Source organism: Coregonus clupeaformis, unplaced genomic scaffold (assembly GCF_020615455.1).
Source record: "Coregonus clupeaformis isolate EN_2021a unplaced genomic scaffold, ASM2061545v1 scaf1373, whole genome shotgun sequence".
Taxonomy (NCBI): Eukaryota; Metazoa; Chordata; class Actinopteri; order Salmoniformes; family Salmonidae; genus Coregonus; species Coregonus clupeaformis.
Window position 1 is genome coordinate 56,034 of NW_025534827.1, and position 20,096 is coordinate 76,129.

General features: G+C 48.2%; 1 protein-coding gene across 1 annotated transcript; it reads left to right on the plus strand.

The window, feature by feature from the left end:
* Positions 1-1,816: 1,816 nt before the first annotated feature.
* LOC121542846 (trypsin-2-like) lies at positions 1,817-3,663 on the plus strand. Its single transcript, XM_041852411.1, has 6 exons — positions 1,817-1,896; positions 2,076-2,226; positions 2,368-2,618; positions 2,796-2,932; positions 3,158-3,259; positions 3,444-3,663. Exons 1-6 carry the CDS (start codon positions 1,857-1,859, stop codon positions 3,489-3,491), a joined length of 729 nt encoding a protein of 242 aa, XP_041708345.1. The 5' UTR covers positions 1,817-1,856; the 3' UTR covers positions 3,492-3,663.
* The last annotated feature ends 16,433 nt before the right edge of the window (positions 3,664-20,096 follow it).

The window sequence follows — 20,096 nt, forward strand, 5'->3', positions numbered from 1 at the left end:
CGTCAAATCTTGGGTGAGAACCTCCTTCCCTCAGCCAAGGCATTGAAAATGGGTCATGGATGGGTATTCCAGCATGACAATGACACAAAACACACGGCCAAGGCAACAAAGGGGTGGCTCAAGAAGAAGCACATGAAGGTCCTGGAGTGGCCTAGCCAGTCTTCAGACCTTAATCCCATAGAAAATCTGTGGAGGGAGCTGAAGGTTCGAGTTGCCAAACGTCAGCCTCGAAACCTTAATGACTTGGAGAAGATCTGCAAAGAGAAGTGGGACAAAATCCCTCCTCAGATGTGTGCAAACCTGATGGCCAACTACAATAAACGTCTGATCTCTGTGATTGCCAACAAGGGTTTTGCCACCAAGTACTAAGTCATGTTTTGCAGAGGGGTCAAATACTTATTTCCCTCATTAAAATGCAAATCAATTTATAACATTTCTGACATGAGTTATGGTTGAGCCAAAATATCTTATTATGAGTAAGTTAAATGTTTATATTGAGTTGGGTAAACAGATTGATCGATTGATTTAATTATTATGAGTTGGATACGTTTTTTATTTTTGAGTTGGGTACACTTGTTATTTTGAGAGATTAATAAATGTATTATTCTTACTTAACTCAATATCTCCACTCAACAATAATATTTCGAATTGAGGTTGGTAAACATATTAGGCTATGGTTAGGGTTGAGCTGGGATGTGGACATGATGTTAGGGTTAAGGGTTAGGGTTGAGTCGTGATGTGTACATGAAGCTACGGTTAGGTTTGAGGTTAGGGTTGAGCTGGGATGTAGACATGAAGCTAGGGTTAGGGATAGGGTTGAGGGATAGGGTTAGGGTTGAGCTGGGATGTGGACATGATGTTAGGGTTAAGGGTTAGGGTTGAGTCGTGATGTGGACATGAAGCTAGGGTTAGCGTTAGGGTTGAGGGTTAGAGTTTGGGTTGAGCAGGAATGTGGACAAGATGCAAGGGTTAGGGTTGAGGCTAGGGTTCGGGTTGAGATGGGACATGGACATGAAAGTAGGGTTAGGGTTGAGGGTTTTGGGTAATGTTAGGGTTGAGCTGTGGTGTAGACTTTAATCTACTGTCAAGGTACAACTGTTTATTTGAATCTTCTGTTAATACCTAATATAATAAATTACACTACCCAAGTGTGGGCTTACTTTGAGTGTTTTACTGTATATTAACTGCAATCAGTATAATGATTTTTGGAGGACCTTATGATTATACAACTTATTTTACATTACATTTGACATTTTAGTCATTTAGCAGATGCTCTTATCCAGAGCGACATACATGAACATGAACTTATGCAATGAACTCATGGCCATGTAAGGTATACAGAGTCTATTTTTCTACAGCCTTGTATGACTTTCCAACAAAACCCCTTAAACCCAGTTTACTTGTTTAGAAAGCTAAAATTGGCGGAAAAGCTGTGTTTGTCGACTTCTCCAAGATAATACCAACGTGTGAACCACACAGCTGTTTTGCAGTCCTGTTGAGGTCAAGATACAGTCTGAACTGCAGAGAACACTGGTCATCTCAAACTGGCAGTTGTAGCATACTGTACATGTATCACTTTCTACTGTAAGAAATTCAATCAAATCCAGACGGCAATAACCTGCACTTAAAAGTACTGGGACTAATGAAAACTTATATATTTAACTTTATGCTGACTTTATGGTCAACTTCATACCACTCCATGATGGAAACTGCTGTGTCATAATGCTGACCTTGGCAGTGCAACTTTTGGCTCTGATTGGCTTTCTTTTGACCAATCAAACAGCGGCACAGACGATTCTGCATATATAACAGGGGTGCAGATTAACCCCTTTCATCGACAGGATCATACAGCAACCATGATTTCTCTGGTCTTTGTTCTGCTCATTGGAGCCGCTTGTGAGTCTAGTAATGATCATAGAAAAAATAACAGGACTGTGTTATGACACTAACATCACACATTTGTTTCTTTAACGTTATTAAGAAATATGTTATTGTTGTTTTATCATAGTGCTATGCTTTTCCATCTCAAAAGGTGAGGTAATATAGCTAAGAATGTGCCTGCTCTCTGTTTACAGTCGCCACGGAGGATGACAAGATCGTCGGAGGGTATGAGTGCAAGGCCTACTCCCAGCCCCACCAGGTGTCTCTGAACGTTGGGTACCACTTCTGTGGTGGCTCCCTGGTCAACGAGAACTGGGTTGTGTCTGCTGCTCACTGCTACCAATCGTAAGTAGCCTACCATATGAACTACTAGCAACATATTGATTCAAAAACAACTAGCAACAATTTGATAAGCTTACCTTTTGCAAAACTAAAGGAGACAAGTGAACTCCACATTAACATGAACTGTCTCTCTTTCTCTTTCAGCCGTGTGGAGGTGCGTCTGGGCGAGCACAACATCAAGGTGACTGAGGGTAGCGAGCAGTTCATCTCTTCTTCCCGTGTGATCCGTCACCCCAACTACAGCTCCTACAACATCGACAATGACATCATGCTGATCAAGCTGAGCAAGCCCGCCACCCTCAACACCTACGTGCAGCCTGTTGCTCTGCCCAGCAGCTGTGCCCCCGCTGGCACCATGTGCACCGTTTCTGGATGGGGCAACACCATGAGCTCCAGTGAGTACAGAACCTGGGTCAAAGGTTACATGTGCCAGTTGGTTATCTTCATGGTGGCCGAGTGTGTAGAGGCATGGAAAATGTAGGCCTACTGTTAAAAACACAACTTCATTATTTCTAACCATTACTCCCTCCCTCCCTCTCTCCCTCCCTCCCTCTTTCTCCTTCTCCTTACAGCCGCTGACAAGAACAAGCTTCAGTGCCTGAACATCCCCATCCTGTCCTACAGTGACTGTAACAACTCCTACCCTGGCATGATCACCAACGCCATGTTTTGTGCTGGATACCTGGAGGGAGGCAAGGACTCTTGCCAGGTACTTACCACTCTGACCTCAATTCAGTGGTACCACAATGATGACTTCAAATTGACTTTTTAAATTGATTAGAAATTGATAATGAAATTGATATCCCTTACCTCCCTTCTTTCTCTCTCTCTCCCTCTCCCTCTCCCTTCCTCTCTCTCTCAATCTCTCAATCTTTCTCTCTCTTTCTCTCTCTCTCTCTTTATCTATCTCTATCTATCTCTCTCTCTCTCTCAGGGTGACTCCGGTGGCCCCGTGGTGTGCAACGGTGAGCTCCAGGGTGTTGTGTCCTGGGGTTACGGCTGTGCCGAGCCCGGTAACCCCGGTGTCTACGCCAAGGTAAGACAGAAAAACAGTTTTCCTTTTGTGTTTGAGGAACACATCAACATTCATACATCATTGTGACATCCCTTGGTTTCCTGAAAGAAAAAGGCATTGAGTCTATAAAACATAGATTGATGGTTCTCATGTTGCCTCCCATTGAGTGTCCACTAATATCTCCCTTCTCCTTCTTTTCCTCCAGGTGTGCATCTTCAACGACTGGCTGACCAGCACCATGGCCACCTACTAAGTCTGATCCTAGCTTCGATCCTCCAGTACGGTCCCACAACTCTACAACATCTTGTGCAGTTCAACATCCACCTTATGTACTGGAGATTAAATACTAAGGGCAAATAATGCATTTAACATAATTTAAGTTTACTGTGTCTATTTCCCAAGGTTAAATAAAAAAATGAATATACTGTAGAATGTACTTCTTACATGCATGCAGCATAGAGCACATATTCATGAATGTAGTAGTGCAATATTTTTTTCTGTATGTCATCAAAGTAGTGTTGTTTGCAAGTGGAATGTCTACATTGTGTTGGTTTAAAAATGCTGTAATTATAACAGCTTAAGCAGTTCTAATGTACTATAGGTAGTTTTAAGGCTTCAATAAACTCTGAAGGATAAGTCCTAATACACAATGTATGCTGATAATGTCAAGAAAGTATTGATCTTCAGTTGCCAATTAGAGCATGTTAACAGGGGGTCCTACCAGTCCCATTTATTTTTGGCTATCAAATATGCTAAGTCGGAGTGTTACGCCCCTGAAAAAGGGGAGAAATAATCACGAAAGTGACGCAGTTATATTTCCTCACTGAAAACTTTAGTGTAATGAGAAAAAGACCGCGATTTCCCCAGAAAGTTGGGTGGAGACCAGAGCAATCGATCTCAGGCTCATAGATTAAGAGCATTTAGTAGATCACAGATTAACACTTTTACCCTTAAATTAGGCACCACAAAATAAAGTAGGCAATATAACGTTTACACATTCCTCTTACAATATTTACCCTTTTACACTTGACGGATTTTAACACATTTATGAATTTGATCAATCTCTATGAACTAGTACTGGATGCATGATCTTTTTAACCTTAGATATTTTAAGATCCTTACATACCATGAACTTACTAATACTTTTTAGTATATAACAGGCTATGAATATGTCCTTTAACCTGTCACACTCTCCCCGACAAAATAAATGTTGTCCCAACATTACCAACATTGTCTTCTTAAACAGTCTATAAGCACTGGACGTAGAAAATCCTCTTCTGTAAGCTAGTCCTTGAGCAGAGGTCAAAGTTCACAGTTCAAATAGAACCAAGAAGTTATATTCACAGTCCATATCTGTTGACCAGCTGTATAAACAGTCCATAAGCAGTCTTTTCTCATACTATTGTCAACAGTCCATCAGTTTTAATGATCTATATGCATAGTCTGCTAATTGTCTCGTGAAAGTCTGTGAAATCAGTCAGTAGTCCATGGTCAAACATGTCAACTCTGTAGCCTCAAGTTTGCTGAAGTCCATACATGTAGGGTGGCTGAAGGTAATATCGCTGTAGTGATGGCAGCCATGGAACCAGTCCTGGTGCAGGGTAGACAGGGAACAACTGTGGCTGTGGCTGGATACTGTAGCAGGAAGGGATACCAAGCTGATCATAGGTGATACGTCTTGGAGGGTGTCTCTCTCTTTGTGGCAGCTGGTAAGCTGGTTCCTCAGGTTCAGCAGCAGCAGTTAATGAAGGAAAGGCACTTAGTGGACGATCATCAGGCACATTTTCAGCAGGCAAGTTAATCTCCTCAGCAGGCAGTTCTTTAACTGTTGTTTTCTCCTCCAGCTGATTTTCAACAAGAGGCTGTGCTGGTAGCGTATCAGGAACTGGCACCGCAACTGTCTGTTTCACTGGTGGGGGCCTGTTTTCCGACTCTCTCGCTGGTTCAGCATACCTCTCAGGTACTGTAGGAGATGTGGGAACCTGTAGCGGCTCATGATGAAGGTCATATTCATCCCCGCTGTCTTCATCAGAATCTAGAGGCTGTGATCCAGGCTGATGTCTCTTTTTCTTACTTTTGTCATCTTTAGTCATTTCTGGTTGTCTCTCAAAAGGTAAGTAGTCACAGGACATGAGCAGGTTTCTGTGCAGGACCCGGGAGCGTCCCCTATCCTTTTCTGGTCTCAACTCATAAATCGGCAGGTCTGAACCCATTTGTCTCACTACTGTGTGAATTTGATCTTCCCAATAGTTACGGAGTTTGCCTGGTCCTCCTCTTGGTGTCAGGTTTTTAATCAGAACTCGCTCGCCAGGCTGTAGCACTGAACTCCTAACTTTAGTGTCATAGTACTTCTTACTTCTTTCAGCAGCTTTCTGAGCATTTTCATTTGCAATGGCGTATGCTTCTTCCATTCCTCGTTTCCAGTTCTCCACGTAGTCTCGCTGGTTACTGGAACCTGCCTCTGTGCACAATCCAAAGAACATATCAACTGGAAGCCTGGGTGATCTCCCAAACAGAAGATAAAATGGTGAATAGCCAGTCACTTCGCAACGGGTGCAGTTATAGGCATAAACCAGTTTGTTTAGAGACTCCTTCCAGTTTGACTTTTGTGTCTCAGTTAGTGTCTTTAGCATTTGCAACAATGTTCTGTTCATTCGTTCCACTTGACCGTTCCCCATCGGGTGGTAGGGTGTTGTTCTGGACCCCGCCATGCCACTGAGTTTCTTTAACTGATGGAACAACTGATTTTCGAATTCTCCCCCCTTGGTCATGGTGGATGCGGGAGGGGAACCCAAACTTCAGGGCAAAGTCATTGAAGATGAGATTTGCAGCAGTTTTTCCTGACTTTGATGTGGTGGCGTAGGCTTGAGTGAAACGTGTAAAATGATCAACAATCACGAGGATGTACTCATATCCCCCCTTTGCATCTGTCGAGATGGAGGAAATCTATACATACCAGTTCAAATGGCTGTGTTGTCACAATGTTTGTCAGAGGAGCTCTTGTTTCATGGCCTGGCTTTTTCTGCTTGACACAGCTACAAGTTTTAGTCACATAGTGCTCGATGTCAGATTGCATATAAGGCCAGAAGAAGCGGTCACGTACTAGTGATACAGTGCGGTCAGTACCTTGGTGTCCCATGTTATTGTGCAACTCTTCCATCACTTTACCTTTGTACTGCTCTGGTAGAACTAACTGCTTGCGGGCTGTAGTGATTCTGTAAAGAATACCATCACTGTCGATTGTCAATTTGTCCCATTCTCTGAATAGGCATTTTGTCTTTGGACTGAATTCCCTTTGGTCTTTAAATGGCGGTTTGGAACCAGACAGCTTGAAATCGAGCACAGGACGGATGACCGGATCAGACTCTTGTGCCTCTCTTATCCCCTCTTTTGGGATCGAGCTGATTGTTGCTGTAGTTGTCTCACCTTCAGCTGATACTGACATAGATGCAGCTGAAATTGACCAAGGCACAAAAGGCTCTTTCTGTACCTCTACTGCTTGTATCGTGGCTGCAATGGTGTCTGGTGGAAGCTCCTCAAAACATTCTCTCATCAGTGACTCTACATCCAGTGGCATCCTCGACAAAGCATCTGCATCACTGTTCTCTCTGCCTGGCCTGTACTTTATTGTAAAGTGGAAATCAGCCAATTCTGCAACCCACCTGGAAGTGGTTGCGTTCAGTTTTGCAGTAGACAGAATGTAGCTGAGCGGGTTGTTATCGCTGTATACAGTGAAGGTCGGAGCATAGTACAAATAATCATGGAACTTATCAGTGATTGCCCATTTTAGAGCTAGAAATTCTAGCTTGCCAGAGTGGTAGTGATAGTTCTTCTCAGCTGCTGTTAAGGTTCGAGAGCCATAAGCAATGACCCTAAGCTTCCCATCTTGCTCTTGATAAAGAACTGCTCCCAAGCCTTGGTGTGACGCATCAGTGTGTACAACAAATGGCTGAGTGAAGTCAGGGAAACCTAAGACTGGTGGGTGAAGCAGACACTCAATCAGCTGTTCAAGTGCCTGTTGATGCTGGTCAGTCCACAGGATTGGCTTGTTTGAGGGCACCACATGACTTACTTTCTTTGTTTTTGCTTTCCGTGGGTGGTCAGGTATTTTCTCTGAATCTGCTTTCAGGAGGTCATACAGACAGCTGGCCCTCCTAGAAAAGTCTTTGATGTACTGTCTGTAGTAAGTGAGTAAACCAAGCATTTTTCTGAGCTGGCCCACAGTCTGTGGTCTGATCTCTTTCAATGCTCTTACTGCTTCAAAATCGGCTGGGTCAACTTTGCTGCCGTCTGCAGACACTATTCTGCCCAAATAACGGACCTGGGGTTTAAAGAGATCACACTTACTTGGCTTGAGTTTGATGCCATATTCTCTGAGACGCTGCAAAACCTTTTGCACATCATTCACATGGCTGTCGAAAGTTTTACTGAAAACTAGCGTGTCGTCCAGATAAGGAATGCAGATGTTGTCCCGGAGCCCTTCCAAACATTCCTCCATACAACGCTGAAAAGCTGCAGGAGCGTTCATGAGGCCGAATGGCATACGTATCCACTCATAGAGTCCCCATGGGGTCACAAATGCTGTCAGTGATCTGCTTTCTTCAGAGATGAACCCTTGGTGATATGCTTTTCCCTGATCTAAAAGGGAGAACCAGGAATTACCACCTAAACTGTCCATGATGTCCTGGACCCGAGGGATGGGCTGGCGGTCGGGATGTGTCTTTCTGTTCAGGTCTCTGTAATCTATACACAACCGGAGGGTCCCGTCCTTCTTCCTAACGCAAACGACAGGTGAAGAATATGAAGAGTTTGACTTCCTAACCCAACCCTGGGCTATGAGGTCATGAAGGTAACCCTTCATCTCCTGATACAGTGGCCTGGGCACTGACATGTATGTGCGCTTGACTGGTTCAGAGTCCTTTAGAGAAATAGTCATTTTCAATCGTTCAATGCAGCCAATGTCATTGTCTGATCTGGAGAAGGAGTGACACTCTTCTCTAAGCATTTTCCTAACAACCTCTCTCTGTTCTTCGGTTAGGTGACTTAAACCTACTGGTGGATCCCACTGTTCAGTAGCAGTACATGGGGTTTGAACACTGGTGTGATTCACTGTGGCTGGGGTGACAGCTTTTTCAAAGACTTGGGCAGGTAACACAGTCATAATGGTTTGTACTGTACCGATTATGGTGCGTCCTAGCAGGGCAATGTCGTGGTCAGTGGGGTTAGAGACATCAAGCATGACAACTGGAAAGACACCTTTCTTAACTCTGACTAGTGTGTCAAAGAACTCAAGTTCATCTGGCCACTGCGGGTTCAGGTCTGGCTGGAAAAGCATTGTCATGTCGTCTTTGAAAGGCTGGGAAGCTACACGGCACTCAATCTGAATGCTACTGTGTTTTGGTACAGCAACCTTCTCTTTCTTGGTTTTCACTGTGTATTCATCTGTCTGTTCTGCGCTAACAGCCTGTAAAAAAGCCCTCACCTTATTTCTTTTGAGGCTTGGGAAAGCTTTTTTCACTGTACTGTACCGTTTAGTCTTTTCGGTCCTTGTCAGGATGTGCTCAATAACATTGAAACCTATGATGGGATGAGATAGGTGACAGCCTTTCATTACCAGCACTGGGATGATCAGTTCCTTCGTTTGGTCAGTTTCAGAGGCTAGCCGAAAAGTTGTTTCAATCCATCCCAGGTACGGCATTTCAGTCCCATTTGCTGCCGTCAATCTTAGATCATCAGGTGAGTACAGAATTTCTGAAACATCCCTCAGCCTTGCGTTTGGGAGAGATTCCGCTTTCCATCGTTCATCAATGACCGATACCTGAGAGCCGGTGTCCCATAGGGCTTGGAGGTGGTGGCGATTGAGGTGACACTCAACAAGGCACTGTCTACCGACTAGCGAGGTGACCTTATGGGGGTGGCAACCTTGAGCTAGGGATGGTAAAGAGTGGGCATTTTCTTCTGTACAGGAAAGCTTTTCACAGGTAGAGTCAATTTTTAGGTGAGTGCATTTTTCCTTATGTTTAGTCCAATGTTGGTTTTGACATCCTTTGGAACAGTACAGTGTCTCTTTACATGATGAACATTGTTTCAGGTTCTCAAATGAATCTTCTCTGGCACAATTTGCACATTTCTGGGACTTTTTGGTAGCTACGGTTAACACTTGTCCCTCAGCGGTAACCCTTCCCCGTTTAAAGGGGCCTCTTTGGAGGGTCTGACTCCCCGGATTTTACATCCAGCTTGAAAATGTTCTCCACTCCCACATCGGAAGCAGTGTGTGCAGCATGCATCTGTTCTGGCCTGCTGGCAGACAAAACACCTCCTTGGAGCTTGAGCAGAGCGGTTGGTATACAGGTTAGGGGCATATTGATACTGCGCAGGGTCAGGTGCTTGGGGCTGACTGTAGTTGCTGTAATACTGCTGCTGGGAAACAGGTGGCTGGGGGTCCCTATCTGGCCTCCTAACTGGAAGTGGGGCATGGGCATAAGGCGATGACTGAAACATAGGCTGCTGTAATGTCTCCTTAATCTGAGCAATCTCTGCACTGAGACCTTTTAGGGAAGCTACACCTGTCTTAAGTTCAGCTAACTCTGTTAACAGTTCTGCGGGTATCTTAGCTTTCGCTTCCTTCACAGTACACTTTGCAGATGGCGTATCTTCTAACTGGACTACACTTACAGTTGTAGCAGGCTGTGGGGCATTAAAACGCTTTTTGTTTCGTCTTTCTATCTCATTAGCACAAGCAATGTTAAGCTTCTCTAGCAAAACCTCATCTGATGTTTCGCTATCAAGCAGGAGAGGCTGCATGTCTATCCTGATACTGTCACTCTGGAGACCTGTAAGGACTGTGTGTAAACACATGCGCTGGACTAGAGCAGGGTCATACTTAAGCCCTGATTCTGACTCCTGGGACGCAAATAGTACTTTCTGCCTCAAATCTAAGACGCGCATCAGGAAGCTTTGAGGGGTCTCCTTGCTATGCTGTGCTTCTGAAGCTAGCTGTTTGTAAAGCTCTGTTGCACTCTTCTCTTGGAAGTGGGAACGCAGGATGCATCTAAGTGTGGGAAGAGTTAGCTGGGGTTTACCTTCCAAGTAGCTGCGTAGCTGTGAGCCTGGAGAAATAGCCCTGATTACTGCGTCTACTATTTCTACCTCAGGATAGCCTCTGTTAAGTCCATTCTCAATCTGATGGGCAAGGCTGGAAAAAGTCAGTTTATCTTTCTGGCCCGGTTCACCTATCTGACCAGAAATTTTTAACTCTTTGCGCCAGTATGAGCCGGGCTGTGCACTGGGTGAGAGCTGTGTCACGCTCTGGTTCCGGGACGTTGTTATTGAACCAGGGTGTGTTCGTTTTGTTGTGTGCTGTTTGGTTGGGGTGTCTAGGTGGTTGTCTTCCTTGTTTGTATTCATGTGACTCCCAATCGGAGGTAACGAGTGACAGCTGTCGGCTCGTTATCTCTGATTGGGAGCCATATTTTAACCGTGTGGTTTCACCTTGTATTTTGTGGGTTTTGTTCCGTTTTCGGTCTGTGTACCGTGGACTTCATTGAGTCGTCTTTTGTTTTGGATTTTGGTCACTTTGCTAAATAAAGTCATGTTTCTTGGACACGTTGCGCCTTGGTCATACTTGGACGACATAGACGACCGTGACAGAAAAACCCACCACAAAAAGACCAAGCAGCGTGTCAAGCGGCAACAGGACCTACCTACACAGGATTTATGGACTCCCATAAAGGATTCATGGACATGGGAGGAGATTCTGGATGGTGAGGGGCCTTGGGATCAACCGGGGAGAATATCGCCGTCCTCGTGAAGAGCGGGAGGCAGCTAAAGCCGAGAGGCGGCGATATGAGGAGGCAGCACGGAGGCAAGGCTGGAAGCCCGAGAGTATTACCCAAAAATTTATTGGGGGGGGGCTAGAAGGGAGTGTGGCGAAGTCAGGTAGGAGACCTGCGCCTACTCCCTGGACTGACCGTGGAGAGCGAGAGTACGGGCAGACACCGTGTTACGCAGTAGAGCGCATGGTGTCTCCTGTACGCAGGCATAGCCCGGTTCGGTACATTCCGGCTCCACGTATCGGCCGGGCTAGACTGAGCATTGAGCCAGATGTCATGAGGCCGGCCCCACGCATCCGGTCACCAGTGCGTCTCCTCGGGCCGGCTTACATGGCACCAGCCTTACGCATGGTGTCCCCGGTTCGCCTACATAGCCCGGTGCGGGTTATTCCACCTCCCTGTACTGGTCAGGCGACGGGGAGCATACAACCAGGTAAGGTTGGTCAGGCTCAGTGCTCAAGGGAGCCAGTACGCCTGCACGGTCCGGTATTTCCGGCACCACCTCCTGTCTCCAGTCCAGTACCACCAGTGCCTACACCACGCACTAAGCCTCCTGTGTGTTCCCCGAGTCCTGTGCGTCCTGTTCCTGCTTCCCGCACTAGCCCTGAGATGCGTGTCCTCAGCCCGGTACCTCCAGTTCCGGCACCACGCATCAGGCCTACGGTGCGTCCCCAGGGCCAAGCATGCCCTGTTGCTTCTCCCCGCACTAGCCCTGAGATGCGTGTCCTCAGCCCGGTACCTCCAGTTCCGGCACCACGCATCAGGCCTACGGTGCGTCCCCAGGGCCAAGCATGCCCTGTTGCTTCTCCCCGCACTAGCCCTGAGATGCGTGTCCTCAGCCCGGTACCTCCAGTTCCGGCACCACGCACCAGGCCTACGGTGCGCCTCAGACGGCCAGAGTCTGCCGTCTGCCCAACGGGGCCTGAACTGTCCGTCTGCCCAACGCCGTCTGAACTGCCCGTCTGCCCAACGGCGCCTGAACTGTCCGTCTGCCCAACGCCGTCTGAACTGCCCGTCTGCCCAACGGCGCCTGAACTGCCCGTCTGCCCAACGGCGCCTGAACTGCCCGTCTGCCCTATGGCGCCTGAACTGCCCGTCTGCCAAGCGTTGCATAAGCCGCCCGTCTGTACTGAGCCTGCAAAGCCGCCCGTCTGCCATGAGCCTTCAGAGCCGTCCGCCAGACCGGAGCCGCTAGAGCCTTCCGCCAGACAGGAGCCGCTAGAGCCTTTCGCCAGACAGGAGCAGCCAGAGCCTTCCGCCAGACAGGATCAGCCAGAGCCTTCCGCCAGACAGGATCAGCCAGAGCCTTCCGCCAGACAGGATCAGCCAGAGCCTTCCGCCAGACAGGATCAGCCAGAGCCTTCCGCCAGACAGGATCAGCCAGAGCCGTCCGCCAGACAGGATCAGCCAGAGCCGTCCGCCAGCCATGAGCAGCCAGATCCGTCAGCCAGCCGCGAGCAGCCAGATCCGTCAGCCAGCCATGAGCAGCCAGATCCGTCAGCCAGCCATGAGCAGCCAGATCCGTCAGCCAGCCATGAGCCGTCCAGCCAGGATCCGCCAGAGCCGTCCAGCCAGGATCCGCCAGAGCCGTCCAGCCAGGATCCGCCAGAGCCGTCCAGCCCGGATCCGCCAGCCAGCCAGGATCCGCCAGAGCCAGCCAGCAAGGATCCGCCATTTAGTCAGGTACTGTCCCTTAGCCCGGTGCTGCCCCTTAGTCCGGTGCTGCCCCTTAGCCCGGTGCTGCCCCTTATCCCGGTGCTGCCCCTTATCCCGGTGCTGCCCCTTAGTCCGGTGCTGCCCCTTAGTCCGGTGTTGCCCCTTAGTCCAGGTGGGGTTAGTTGGAGGGTGGTCATAGGGAGGAGGCTACTGAAGCAGGTTGTGACTGTGGTGGGGTGGGGATCACGACCGGGGCCAGAGCCGCCACCGTGGACAGACGCCCACCCAGACCCTCCCCTAGTCCTTATGTTGGTGCGCCCGGGGTTCGCACCTTTAGGGGGGGTACTGTCACGCTCTGGTTCCGGGACGTTGTTATTGAACCAGGGTGTGTTCGTTTTGTTGTGTGCTGTTTGGTTGGGGTGTCTAGGTGGTTGTCTTCCTTGTTTGTATTCATGTGACTCCCAATCGGAGGTAACGAGTGACAGCTGTCGGCTCGTTATCTCTGATTGGGAGCCATATTTAAACCGTGTGGTTTCACCTTGTATTTTGTGGGTTTTTGTTCCGTTTTCGGTCTGTGTACCGTGGACTTCATTGAGTCGTCTTTTGTTTTGGATTTTGGTTACTTTGCTAAATAAAGTCATGTTTCTTGGACACGTTGCGCCTTGGTCATACTTGGACGACATAGACGACCGTGACAAGCTGCATGCTCCTCTGAAGATGGGCAGGGGGTTGGGGCTGGCGCAGAGAATCACTGGCTTTGTCTGCAGTACTCTGCTCAGTTCCCACCCCTTGTTGTGGGGTTACAGTTCTCAGTCCCTCTATTCTGTGATGTGTTCTGGCTGTTTCAATATCATGGTCAGTTTGCCCTGTCTTGCTATCTATGCCACTGATCATCTCCGTCATTTTGTCTTTAAGTAACAATAATTCCGACATGCCGCCATCTTCTAACTCTGCAACTTCCTCTCTTTCAAGGAACATCATAATGTGAGTCATCAGTGATATGCGGGATTTGTCTTGAACAACTCTTCTCTGTTCGCCTGATATGTCAAGGAAATCACATACGTCTAGTAACTTGTCTTTAGTCAGGGTGTGCAATTCTCCTACTACCTCTTCCTGTAGTTCTTCCAAGGCGGTTGTCATGTTGACAGGACAGGAGGAACCTTTACTGTGCAGGAGTTGACTCTGAATTAGATGGTCCTTACTGTCTCTGATGGTCTCTCAACGGCCTCAGTTGACACGTACTTAACCCCCAACTTCCAGCTCCCCTCGAACAGCAACACTTTCCTCACTGCAGCCTGCCTGGGTTGTTATGTAGGGATTTAGCTGGCTCGGAATTCAGCGACCAGGATGTGGAAGCCGGACATCTGAGCAGCAATCTCAGCGGAGCCTCCAAAATGTTACGCCCCTGAAAAAGGGGAGAAATAATCACGAAAGTGACGCAGTTATATTTCCTCACTGAAAACTTTAGTGTAATGAGAAAAAGACCGCGATTTCCCCAGAAAGTTGGGTGGAGACCAGAGCAATCGATCTCAGGCTCATAGATTAAGAGCATTTAGTAGATCACAGATTAACACTTTTACCCTTAAATTAGGCACCACAAAATAAAGTAGTCAATATAACGTTTACACATTCCTCTTACAATATTTACCCTTTTACACTTGACGGATTTTAACACATTTATGAATTTTATCAATCTCTATGAACTAGTACTGGATGCATGATCTTTTTAACCTTAGATATTTTAAGATCCTTACATACCATGAACTTACTAATACTTTTTAGTATATAACAGGCTATGAATATGTCCTTTAACCTGTCACAGGAGCATATCAAACAAAACTTGGTTTGCTGATTCTCTGGCTCCACAGAGTACAGATTCTCTCACTGCACAGACTACTCTCTCTACAAATCATTAGGATTATGTTCATTCTTAATTTGGGTGAACTATCCCTTTAACCTTGTAAACTGTTAAGATAAATTATTTCTCACCACAAACCTCTTTATATTGAAACGTCATAGACATATTCACATTTTCCATAAATTAATAAGTTGCAACATTAGTTCTGTGTTTTATGGGGTTATGCTTCCGTAATTTTTACAACTGCGACCTGGCCAAGATAAAGCAAAGCAGTTCGATAAAAACAACAACAACACAGAGTTACATAAGGAATAAACAAAACGTACAGTCAATAACTGTTACGACTTCCGCCGAGGCTGCCTCCCCTCCTTGTTCGGGCAGGTTTCTGCGTTCGGCGTCACTGGCTTACTAGCTACTGCCGATCCATTTATCATCACTCCATTTGTCTTGTCTTCAATCACACACACCTGGTCCTTATTCCCTCATTAGTCATGGTATAAGTGTTCCCTCTGCTTCCTTGTCTGTGTGGGTGATTGTTTATTGTGGAGGTTAGTGAAGCTCAGTGGAGCTCGTGTATTTTGTATCGATGGGAGTATTTCCCGTGTGCCTTGTATTTTCCAGTGCGCCTGTTTTGTGCTCTGGAGTGTGTTTGACACATTTCTGCGTAAACCTGTATTTTGCAGATTAAAGCCTGTTATTCTGTGATTTACCCTCCTGCGCCTGAATCCTTCAACACCACCCCGTTATGGAGTCAGCGGGAGAGACGCGCATGCCTGGAGTCGTGGAACGGGTCCAGGAGCATTCAACTATGCTAGCCAGCTTGGGTGAAGCGATGGGTCGGGTTCTTCAGGTCGTCCAACACCTGGAGAGGAGAGAGCCCGATCCGTCGAGACCAGCTGGTCAACGGATCCCGCCACCTACACCCCAGCACCCGGAGGGATCCAGATATCCCGACCACGGGAGTTCGACGGGACAGCGGCGCTGTGCCAAGGATTCCTTCTCCAACTGCAGCTCTACTTCTCCAGCATCCGGCCGGTTCCATCGGAGCGGGAGAAGGTGTCTGCCCTAGTCTCCTGCTTCTCGGGGAAAGCCCTGGAGTGGCCAACGCAGTGTGGAACGAAGGAGGAGCCGCGTTGGAGAACTACGGGGAGTTCGCTCGCCTCTTCCGGGCGGTCTTCGATCACCCGCCTGAGGGTCGAGAGGCGGGCGAGCGGCTGGTCCACCTGAGGCAGGGGACGAGGACTGCGCAGGACCTCGCATTGGAGTTTTGAACTCTGGGTCCAGGTGGAACGAGCGGGCCCTGATTGACCAGTTCCGGGTGCCATCTGAGAGAGGATGTCCGATGGGAGCTAGCCTGCCGTGACACCATGTTGTCCTTCTCACAACTGGTGGACATGGCCATTCATTTGGACAACCTGCTGGCAACCAGAGGACGTCCTGGAGGAGGTCTGCCCATTTCCATCCCGGCCGACTCGGACCCAGAACCGATGGAGATGGGTGGAACCGCTAGCCGAGAGAGCGGAGTGCCACACTGGTGGCGCGAAGGGACATTTCACCACACTTTGTCGTCAACGCTCTTCTGGGTTTGGAGGCGACAGGCAGGGCAGTCTCGCATCACCCCAGGTATCGAACACCCACACTCGTTCAGAGCCCTCTGCTGCGCACTGTAAAATACTTGTCTCCTTTCCTGAGCACATGGTAGTTCCCCAGTGTAAGGCGCTAGTCGATTCAGGCGCAGCTGGGAACATTATGGACAGGGCATTCGCACACCGTATAGGCATTCCATTGATTCCCCTATCCAGGGTTGGTTAAGGAAGTTACTGCACCAGTCACCATGATTACCCAGGAGACTCATTGTGAGCAGGTTACTTTTTCCATTATTGAGTCTCCTGCTTTCCCTGTGGTATTTGGTATCCCTTGGATAGCACTCCACAACCCCACCTTCTCATGGCCACAGAGGGTTCTCGCGGGGTGGTCGCGAGAGTGTCAGGATAGGTGTCTAGGTGTTTCCGTTGGTGCAACCATGGTGGAAAGTCCAGACAGTACCTCCACCATGCGCATTCCCCCTGAATACCTCGATCTGGCGCAAGCGTTCTCTAAAACGCAGGCAACTAAATTACCACCTCAACGGGCGGGGGATTGCACGATAAACCTCCGGGTAGACGCTGTACCTCCCAGGAGTCATATATACCCCCTGTCACAGGCTGAAACGGTGGCTATGGAAACGTATGTCACCGAGTCCCTGCGCCAGGGGTATATACGTCCCTCCACTTCACCCGCCTCCTCAAGTTTCTTCTTTGTGAAGAAGAAGGACGGAGGTCTGCGCCTGTGCATTGATTATTGACCACTGAACAGGGAGACGATAAGATTTAGTTATCCTCTCCCCCTCATTCCTTCAGTGATTGAATCAATGCATGGGGCGCGCTTCTTCACCAAATTAGATCTCAGGAGTGCGTACAACCTGGTGCGTATCCGAGAGGGAGATGAGTGGAAGACAGCATTCAGCACAACCACGGGGCATTATGAATACCTGGTGATGCCCTATGGTTTGATGAATGCTCCCCTCAGTTTTCAGTACTTTGTGAACGAGGTGTTTGGGACATGCTTGGTCGCGGTGTAGTGGTCTACATCGATGACATCCTGGTGTATTCCGCTACTCGCGCCGAGCATGTGTCCCTGGTTCGCAAGGGTGCTGGCCCGACTTTTGGAAAATGACCTTTATGCTAAGGCAGAGAAGTGTATGTTTTTCCAGCAGTCCGTCTCCTTCTTGGATACCGCATTTCCACCTCAGGTGTGGAGATGGCGGGGAGATCGCATTTTAGCCGTGCGTAATTGGCCGACTCAACCACGGTTAAGGAGGTGCAGCGTTTCCTTGGCTTTGCCAACTACTGTGGAGGTTTACCCGGGGCTTTGGCAAGGTCGCAGCTCCCATTACATCCCTGTTGAAGGGTGGGCCGTCCCGGCTCCGCTGGTCTGCTGAGGCTGACCTGGCCTTTATAGATGATTTTCAAGTACATATGTTGTAGAATTAAACACCTATATGCCTTAAAAATGTTTATGGATTGAGAACCAGTTGAAGGCTTGATACAGAGCAGAGACATTTATGTGTTTTTCATAACTCCCTGCAGCTGGTCTGGGTATGTCAATGACATGTGATGGAGATACAACTCCTCATGGTGGCTGTGTGGAGATTGGAGTAACAATGGAACTAGTGTTATCATTTGTTTGTGCTTATGACCTGACACATAGCCACATGCACATAATCTCAAGGGCCAGGGAGGATGGTAAATGATAAATACTTAAATGTATGTGGTTGAGAATGGGTTATGGATGACATGTTTAAACCATGTTTAAGTATTAATTGATATGTTTTATAATGTGTTATGAAATGATAAAGGTAAAACAGAATGAACATGATTAATACTTTGTACTTCAGATATATGTCTGGATAGTGAATATAGTCAATACAGAGTGTGATTGTTCTTTAATGTACGTATGTACATAATTTTTTGAGTCACGCCACTAATAAGATACAGAGGCCCCATTTAGAGAAGCGCAAGTAGCCCCTGTGAGTAGCCAACATGTGATAATGAAAATATGTTATTCATTCACATAGAGAGGAGTAACTATGTATGTTGACTATGCATTTGTGTCTGTATAAAAGGACAGCTCCGGTTCAGGGCAAGCAGTTGCTCCATGGAGCAAGCTCGGCTTTGTTATGCAAATAATACATGTCTAATTTTTGGATTCACAAACTCCAGTCTCTTGAGAGATATTTTGAGTTGACTACTTTTGAGTCAAATATTTCTACGACACCTTCAGCAAACTGCAGGGTCTGTTCACCTCAGCCCCAGTACTGGCCCACCCCGATCCATCACTACCGTTCGTAGTGGAGGTGGATGCGTCTGAGGTTGTGATAGGAGCTGTCCTGTCTCAATGCTCGGGTACGCCACCCAAGCTCCGCCCCTGTGTGTTCCTCTCGAAGAAGCTCAGCCCGGCGGAGCAGAACTACGACGTTGGTGATCGGGAGCTGTTGGCTGTTGTCCGAGCCTTGACCGTGTGGAGGCATTGGCTCGAGGGGGCAAGACACCCTTTCCTCATCTGGACGGACCACCGTAACCTGGAGTACATCCGGGCAGCGAGGAGGCTGAATCCTCGCCAGGCCAGGTGGGCCCTATTCTTCACCCGGAAGAATACACTGTCATACTTTTACACTGTCATACATCCCTGGTACGAAGAACGTGAAGGCAGACACACTGTCCTGGCTGTATGACACAGAGGAGAGGCCCAGCGACAACGCTCCCATACTGCCGGCCTCCTGCATTGTGGCGCCGGTAGTATGGGTGATGGAGCAGGCATTACGCATGGATCCTTCTCCACCTCAGTGTCCAGATGGGCTACAGTACGTGCCTGCTCTTATCCTTGATCGTCTGATCTACTGGGCACACACGTCACCCAGGTATCGGCTGGAAAATACTGGTGGCCTACCTTGGCTAAGGACATGATGGTGTATGTCTCCTCCTGCTCAGTGTGCGCCCAGAGTAAGGCACCTAGGCACCTCCCAGCTGGTAAGTTACAACCTTTACCAGTTCCACAATGACCATGGTCTCACCTAAGTGTTGATTTTCTAACTGATCTTCCCCTCTCCCAAGATAACACCACCATCCTGGTCGTTGTGGACCGCTTTTTTAAAGCCTGCTGCCTCCTTCCTCTGCCCGGTCTCCCCACTGCTCTGCAAACTGCGGAGGCCCTGTTTACACACATCTTCCGGCACTACGTTGTACCAGAGGATATAGTGTCTGACCGAGGTCCCCAGTTCACGTCCAAGGTCTGGAAGGCGTTCATGGAACGTCTGGGGGTCTCGGTCAGCCTGACCTTTCGGTTCCACCCCGAGAGTAATGGGCAGGTGGAATGGGTAAATCAGGACGTGGGTAGGTTCCTGCGGTCCTACTGCCAGGACTGGCCGGGGGAGTGGTCGGTGTTCTTGCCATGGGCAGAATATGCCCAGAACTCTCTCCACCACTCCTCCACTAACCTAACGCCTTTCCAGTGTGTTCTAGGTTAACACCCGGTTCTGGCACCGTGGCACCAGAGCAAGACCGAGGCTCCTGCGGTGGATGACTGGTTTCGGGGTGCGGAGGAGACGTGGGATGCTGCCCACGTTCACCTCCAGCGCGCCGTGCGTCGTCAGAAGGCCAACGCTGACCGCCACCGCAGTGAGGCCCCCGTCGTTGTACCGGGGGATCGGGTCTGGCTCTCGACCCGGAATCTGCCCCTCCGCCGTAATTTATAACTCGAGTAGGATGATATAAATCTTCATTATTTTGTTTAATTATTTTTCGATTTGAGCGTAATGAGCCATGTTGCTGGTCAGCCAGTTGTTGAAGATGCACATCTGGAGGAAGAGAAGGAGAATGGAGACATTAGTGGACACAGGGCCAAGTTACTGTAGACCTGGGATAAAGTTGGTATTATTGAAGTTAGAAACATGTAGTTGTGACAGGGATGAACC